Consider the following 7442-nt stretch of genomic DNA (forward strand, 5'->3'; position numbering starts at 1 on the left):
GGGGGGGGGGGGGACACACCAGCTCATCTGGGCCTAGCAGCACTGCTCGGTGCAGGCACTGGCACCTCCCCAGGGCAGGGGTGAACACACAGCCCCCACAGCCCCTTTGCAGGCTGATGGCTGTGCCAGAAATGGGCTGATGGCGTGACTGCAGGACCCCAGGCTGAAATGCTGGGTACTGACCAGGGCTCCCTGGGAAGGACTGGGGCACTGTCAGGGCCCCCCGCTGCTGGGTGGAGATGCAGCTGAGCCTGCGGTGCAGGGTGACCCTAGAGCACCTTTCAAGGAGTGGGGCTCATGGTTGAGGGTAGGATTGGGTTTTGGAAGGATCTTTGCATTGGGTGTGCCTGAGCCCTCTCCCCCCTGCCTCCCAGGTGAAGCAGGCTTCGCTGCGTGCTCATATTGGGGTGGTGCCCCAGGACACGGTGCTCTTCAATGACACCATCGCCAACAATATCCGCTATGGACGGATCCTGGCCACGGACCAGGAGGTGCAGGAGGCAGCCCGGGCTGCTGACATCCATGACCGCATCCTTTCTTTTCCTGATGGTGAGGCCCCCTGCAGTTCCCTCTATGTTCCCCTGCCATCCCAAGGTGCTCTAAGACCTTCTAGCTGCCCTCACGGGCATCCTCGGGTGACATCTCCCACGGGGACACCTGCACAACTCTGTGCCTTGCTTTGCTTTTCCTTGCCTTCTTTCCAGGGCTCTAGATCAGCCCCTGGACAGGGATGGGCTGAGGCTCCACCACGTGGCTGTGTGGTCACAGCAGGACCTCCCAGGGCAGCAGGTCCCCATCTCCAGAGGGCACCAGCACAGCACATTTCTGCTTTTGTGCCTGCAGGATACAACACCCAGGTTGGAGAGCGGGGGCTGAAGCTGAGCGGGGGTGAGAAGCAGCGTGTCGCCATTGCACGAACCATCCTGAAGGGTCCCCACATCATCCTGCTGGATGAGGTAACAGCAGCGGCCCCAGCCCAGCCTTACCCAGCTCTGCAGCAGCCCTATGTCCAGCAGCTGCCCACACTGCCTCTATCCCTTCCCCATGCTGTGTCTCCCCCCTTGCAGGCCACATCTGCACTTGACACAGAGACTGAGAGGAACATCCAGGCTTCTCTGGCCAAGGTCTGCGCCCACCGCACCACCATCGTTGTTGCACATAGGTAGGGAAAAGGGGAAAGGGCTGATCTGGGAGGTGCTGGCCAGACCCGCACAGAGGGGCACACAGACCTGCCCCCTGCTCAGGAGGTGAGAGCCCCTGGGATTGCAGCTCCTGGCACTGTGCAAACCCTCAGGAACCCTCTCCCCACCAAGTCAGGATAACACCCGCTTTTCTCTGCAGGCTCTCCACTGTGGTGGGTGCAGACCAGATCCTGGTGCTTAAGGATGGGCACATCGTGGAGCGAGGGAGGTGAGCACAGGGACAGAACTGGGGGAGGGGTCCCCTCCCTGGCTCTGGGGCCAGCTCAGGACTCAGCATCCCTCCACTCTCCTGACAGGCACGAGGAGCTGCTGCAGAAGGGAGGTGTGTACGCTGGCATGTGGCTGCAGCAGCAGACGAGGGACGAGGGTGAGAGCAAGGAGCACCATACTGAGAAGCCCCAGGGCAGCAAGAAAGGGTCATGAGCATGACCAGGAGGCTCTGCTGTGACACTGACTTGGGTCCAGGCCCCCACACTGCCTGGGAGTCTTTTACTGACTGCACACTGGGGCCCTGCCTGCCCTAGAGCTGCAGGGGCTTGGTTGGACACTCCACTACATTTGTACATGTTTGTTTTGCTGTTGTGTAATTTCTTAAACCAGGTCCTTCCCAGGTCCATGCCTGTGTGCTCTGGGCAGGGTACACGCCTTCTGGTGGGGGCAGGCAGGGTTAGTGCCTGTGCCCTTGGGTGAACCGGCAGCTCTGCCATGAGGTTGAGCTCCTTGAGCTTAGGTGGGCAAGGGGCTGAGCAGGCTGTCAGTACCTGCCCCATCCCCACACAAAGGGCTGAGCTTGGCAGGGCGCTGCACCCCAACAGCAGTGGAAAAGCAGGGCAGCTGGTGTCCCCTCACCCCTATGTGCCCCCCACTTCAACCACCATCCACAGAGATGTGCCACTCTGGGCTGGACACCAAGTGACTGCTCCCTCAGGTACCTCTGTACCTTGTGCTATGATCCAGCTTTTATTTTCTCCCAAGCAGCACTTTGACAAGTCTCAGCATTCCCTGGACCCAACCTGAACCTCCCTCCCTCAGCTGCTCAGAGCAGGACAGCCCAGTCCTGTGCAGAACCAGGCACAGCCCAGCAGTCAGGAACAGTTCCAGCAGCAGGTGGGAAAGCAGCACAGCTTTGCATGGCTGCAGACCCCCTGCAAGAGGCCAGCAGGACAAATCCCCCCCACCCAACCAGGCTCATGGCTTTGTTTATAAGGAGGGGTTCTGTGCTACTACTATCCAGGAGGGGATCCCTGGCAACACAGCTGGAAGGAGGGAAGCATTCCTACCCCAGCAGCATTTAAACAAGGCCCTGTTGAAGTTTAGGGCAGCAGAGAGCAGCCAGCAACAGGAAGGCAGCTGCAACCATCCCATGTGAGCAACACTGGCATTCAAGTCACCGCCAAGGTTACTTATCATATTAAACCAGAAATGCAATGCAGCTCCATTCAGTCTCAGAGAGGCCTTGTGCCCCAGCCGAACAGGGTAAGGCCCAACGTGCTCTTGTGCATGCAAACAGCAGGGAGGCACAAGGGTGTGGGGAGCGGGGGAGGCACTGCCTTCGCGCTGCTGGGAGGCTGCACATTCAGCCGTGCCATGCCCAGGCAAGAGACCATCCCAGCCACATTTGCTCTTTGTTGAGGAGCTGGCACGGCTCTCCCCAGAGCATGGAATCCAGCCCCCCACTACTGCAGAAGACAGCTACATCCCAGCTGTATGTCTTGAGCAAGCAGAGATGTCCCCACACGGCTCTGCCCTCGCCCCACAGTCCCAGCAGTATTGGGACATGGCGGTGGCAACTGTGGGTAAGTGCAGACCCTGGGCTGCTGCTTGCTTTGGTCAGTGTGTGTCCAGCCTTGTCCTGTACAGTCTTCACCTCCCTGGGAGCATCAGGAATTTGCTGCACTAATTTTATATAGGTACTAGGGCTGAAGTGTCAGTGTATATTTGGTGGCTTACAGCTCCCAGGGAGATGAGCTGTCCTTGGCAAGGGGCTCTTGTTACCAGTGTCCAAGCCAGAACCCCATGGCATCCGTGTGGGAAGCCAGAGCCACTCCTTGGGTCACAAGTGGGATCCTATGTCCGCTGGCACACCCTGCCTCACACTTGCCTATGACATGCTGCAGTTTGATGGCTTTGAGCCGTGCGCCTGGAACAGAAAGATGCACACAGTGAACAAGGGAAAACAGGCTTCTTCCTCTCTCCTACAAGAGGGCACATCCAGTGCCCAAGTTCCCAGAGCTGTGTGCTCAGCCACTGTCCCAAGGCTGGGCTGCCCTCCTGGTGAGGAAACCCAGCATAGACAGAGCCCAGAGGAAGGAGAACCCAGGGAGGCCCCCTCCCTCACACAGCTGGGCCAGGATCAACCCCACGACAGCACAGAGCCCATAGCCAGCCTCACTCACCTGCCGCTGTGACTGCTGGTACTCGGCTTCGCTTGCTGACAGTGCCTGGGCCAGTGCCAGATCCTCCTCCTCCTGTGTGCTGCTGGGACAGTGGTGCATGGTGTGCCCCAACCTCCCTCAGGCTCACCAGCCAAGTGCTCAGAGCCCTTCTGGGTTTCAGCATCTCACTGCAACCCCCTAGCACATCTAAGGGCAACGAGCAACTGAGGATCACCCTGAACAGGCATGGGGCTGGGGAGGGAACAGAGGATCCAGCTGGGGCTGGCAGCCAGGAATCTGGGCCAAGGAGAGCCATGTTAAGTCCAGTCTGTAAGAGGGTGCTTTTAGCAGCACTGGGCTCTGTGCCTGGGGACATGAGCTCCTAGCTGTCCTCCATGAACACCTCTACTCCACCTGTCACGCTCTGGCCAAACCCATTAGCTGGGTTAGTGGTCAGAGAATGGTTTGCCCTACTCTGTGTGTCAGTCACTGTCCCCTACCAGCACCCCTAGGGCTGAGGGCCTGCTTGCTGAACAGAGTTCCCTGATGGCTCTGGACTCTTCCTTTTTTCCCCTGTCAGCTAGAGAGGCATCATATGGAAACACGTGCTGAGAGGAATGTTATCCCAGAGCCACATGATGCTTCCCCAGGCACCTTTTACCTTTCACACACAGGGTGGGTTCACACCACACCACACCACACCACATCACATCACACACCACGTGTTTTGGGGCTGTACCTGGGTGGCTGTGCTGATCTGCGTGCTGACTCTGCCAGGGACATCTCCAGAGCTCGCTGCAGTGCCTCTTCCTCACTCTGAAACAAAACACCTTGTCACCAGCTTGGCCAGGGTGGGGGGCAGGGGGCAGCCCTGAAAGCACATGTGGCAGGTACAGTCTTTCCTGGCCAAGAGTGGGCAAATCTCCTCTCTCCAGGAGGCCAGACACAGCCAAGGTGAAAAACTGGGGCCCTGGACAGAACGGCAGTGTTCTCTCCCTGCCCACAGGGACACATCCCTGCCTACTAATGCAGGAGTATGCCAAGAATACCAGTGGAAAGCAACTTCCAGTCTCCTCCTCCAGCTTTTGCTTGTACTACAGAAAGACAACACCCAAGGAAAATGGCTGGTGCACTTTGTCCCTTTGGGGAAAGCCAAGCACCAAGTGCAGCTGAGAGCTGTCATCTGCAGGCACCAGAGCAAGCTCTGATTTCCCACAGAGCATCCAGGATCACTGTCTGCCAGGGAAGGCCCAGCTAGGAGCACAGTCACCTACAGAGTGTGGACTAGAAAGCACTTGTTGCAGTCACTTCCTAGAGGGCACAGAAACCACCCCAAATGCCCAGGCCAAGCCACTCACCAGCCCGTTCTGCAGCATGACAGCTGGAGGGGAGGTGCTGCGAGTCTGTGACGCAGCTGCTCTGCTTCCCCTGCAAACAGAACAGAAGCTAGGTTATTGTCAAGGCAGGGAGCCCTGGTACAACTACCAGTCCTGCTGAGGCACAAGAAGCAGTGAACTGTCACTCTGGTGTTCCACAGGGAGCCAAGCTGAGCCTAGTCATGCCCACCTCAGAATTACAATTCAGGCCATCACCCTACCTGGCAGAGGCTGGAGAAGAGGAGCTGTCTGCTGGCCAGGCAGGTCTGCTGCTCGATGCAGTGACTATTTTGGAGGAGGATGCCTGGGCTCTGGTAACTGCAGCGTGCCTAGGACAGACAGGACACCTATGAGAAACTGTTTTACCATCATGAGCAATTCCTAGGCATTGAACACCATGGGAGATGAAGCTGGATAAGCAAGACACCTCCCTGGCTCCTCTTCCTCCCATGTTGTGGCTGTTATTCCCAAGAGTTTCAAGTGCTGTTTCTCTCCCTGAAACCCTGTACCAGGATAGGCAGAAACCACTGGCTACAGAATAAGGGGTTGGGGAAAGAAGCAAGAGCAAAGCAGTCAACAGGCAGTACTGATAACTTTTGCTGCAGGAGAGACGGTGCATACCGCTGTGCTTGGCGCTGCTGGAGGACACCCCGGCACACAGGGCAGGGTGTGTGAGAATGCAGCAGTCCCAGACAATGGGCCAGGAGATGGGCTTCTTCCCTGTCACCTATCTGGCAAACACAGCCCCACCCCTGCCAGACTGACTGTTCCCAGGCCCTCACCCTGCTTTGGAAAGGGGACGCCCTGCCCCACTGCAGTCATGGTCCAGGGGGTGCCGGTGCTTGAGGCAGTAGTTCTTGTGGCACTGGTCACAGATCACCTTCATCATCTCCTTCTGCTTGCAGCCAGGCTTCAAACACTTGTTGGTGAAGATCTGAAAGATGACACAGCAGTGGTGAAAAGGAGCATGTGCTGCGGGGCTGGGGCTGTCCCTTCTCTCCATGCCAGGCTCTGGGCACTGACCAGCCTTCCCCACCAGTGTATTTCCTGCAAGGCTCTGAAGTTTGTCTCTGAATACTGGCTTTCTTTAGATAGTTCATTAGTAATTCACTGGTGCTTCAGTCTCCATAGACAAGGGTCTCCACAATCACAGAATGCACAGCAGGAAAAAGAGTGCCTTGCCCAGGGACTCCTGCCTTCCATGCCAGTGCAGTGGGGACAGCCCAGAGCATTCCAGCTGCTGCCGGGCTGGATTCCTGCAGGGCCAGCTCCCTGCAGCAATTTCATCTCCTGGCAAGATGGGGTAGCTAACTGCTGATTGCATTTTCCTAATAGCAGCATGCAGTTTCCCATCCTTATATCCCAGGTGGCTGCCCAGCCCCACTCCATTACCACCTTGGTCCCAGACTGCCTCCACAAAGCCCTGCGGATGCGTACACCTCCAGCTCACCAACCCTCCCCGACATTAGCCTGTGTCAACAGAGACAGCACCAGGCAGGGCTAGATCTATGTTGTTTTCATCCCATTCCCAGGCTCCATCAGAGACCTGGCAGAGCCACACAGTACATACCTTGCGCTTGCGTTGTGCAGGGTCAGACTTGCAGTCACGGTCAATGTGCTCACCCACCACAACATCAGGCATCTCCCCCCGCCTCACAGGGACTGGGGTGTTGCAGAGGGGACATACTGGGACCTGCACATCCTGCAGAGACAACAAAAGGGAGCTGGGAGCAGGTAACTGGGCAACCTCGAGTGCTGTGCAGTCATCTCTCTCCCTTTCAGGACCTGCCTACCATGGCTTCCACAGCTTCAGCTGCTGTTTGAGATCTTGCTCATGACCCTCCAACCAGCTTGCACAGCAGGTGCAGAGGCACGGACATACACTCTGGGAAGGGAAAATGGTATGGCTGGGAGATGCCCAAACCATTTCGCCCAGTGGGAAAGGGAGGGCTGGACGTTTGTGGCACTGAGATGCAGATCCTGGCTTTCAGGGACATCCTCAGACTCAGTATACATCCCAAGGGGGACTGCTCAAGTGACCAAAGTCACCACAGATTATTATGACCAGCGGCTAGAAAAGCTCAGTAGCTCCGTGCAGGAGGGTGGATGAGATCTGCTCTCTGCACTTACCTTCTTGTAGGCAGAAGTGCAATCGTGCTGGGCGTAAGCGATGTGGTCGGTGCAGAAGATCTGCTCGCAGGCATCGCACTTCAGGGGGAGGAAGTCTAGGAGCAGGGATATGGCATGGGCAGAGAACATAGAGATCAGCACAGCCCAGCCGCAGTCCGGGGGCCTCCCCGACTTCCCGAAGGGACAACAGTGACCCGCGGCAAAGCCAGGGCCGCACCTCTCATCCCTCAGCACGGAAACAAAAGGGCTACAGGTTCACAGCCACATCTCCAGAAATACCAAAGGCTCCTCCTCAAAACGTGCCGTCCCCGAGATCAGGAGTAGCATCCTGATTCACACCGAGTTCCCCGTGGGCTGCC

The 7442-nt window shown here is 57.4% G+C and overlaps 2 protein-coding genes across 3 annotated transcripts in view; one reads left to right on the forward strand and one right to left on the reverse strand.

Moving 5' to 3' along the window:
• The window catches only part of ABCB6 (ATP binding cassette subfamily B member 6 (Langereis blood group)), a 6235-nt gene extending 4419 nt beyond the window's left edge, over nt 1-1816 (forward strand). The window contains exons 15-19 of the mRNA XM_008628771.2: nt 375-549; nt 844-956; nt 1068-1162; nt 1342-1410; nt 1499-1816. Coding sequence (XP_008626993.1) covers nt 375-549; nt 844-956; nt 1068-1162; nt 1342-1410; nt 1499-1625 — 579 coding nt within the window. The 3' untranslated portion in view covers nt 1626-1816. The remainder of the gene's footprint in view (nt 1-374; nt 550-843; nt 957-1067; nt 1163-1341; nt 1411-1498) is intronic.
• A 299-nt stretch (nt 1817-2115) lies between these two features.
• ZFAND2B (zinc finger AN1-type containing 2B) lies at nt 2116-7436 on the reverse strand. 2 transcript variants are annotated; one of them, XM_008628782.2, is made up of 8 exons: nt 7084-7436; nt 6524-6655; nt 5736-5887; nt 5175-5282; nt 4936-5005; nt 4317-4393; nt 3599-3677; nt 2116-3342 (listed from the first exon to the last, which is right to left on the reverse strand). In XM_008628782.2, exons 1-8 carry the CDS (start codon nt 7210-7212, stop codon nt 3304-3306), a joined length of 786 nt encoding a protein of 261 aa, XP_008627004.1. In that variant the 5' UTR covers nt 7213-7436; the 3' UTR covers nt 2116-3303. The 2 variants fall into 2 exon arrangements, with proteins under 2 accessions (XP_008627004.1, XP_017582314.1); XM_017726825.1 differs by having other exon boundaries at nt 3599-3680.
• Nucleotides 7437-7442: the final 6 nt, after the last annotated feature.

This window comes from Corvus brachyrhynchos, unplaced genomic scaffold (genome assembly GCF_000691975.1).
Source record: "Corvus brachyrhynchos isolate BGI_N302 unplaced genomic scaffold, ASM69197v1 scaffold490, whole genome shotgun sequence".
Lineage (NCBI taxonomy): Eukaryota > Metazoa > Chordata > Aves > Passeriformes > Corvidae > Corvus > Corvus brachyrhynchos.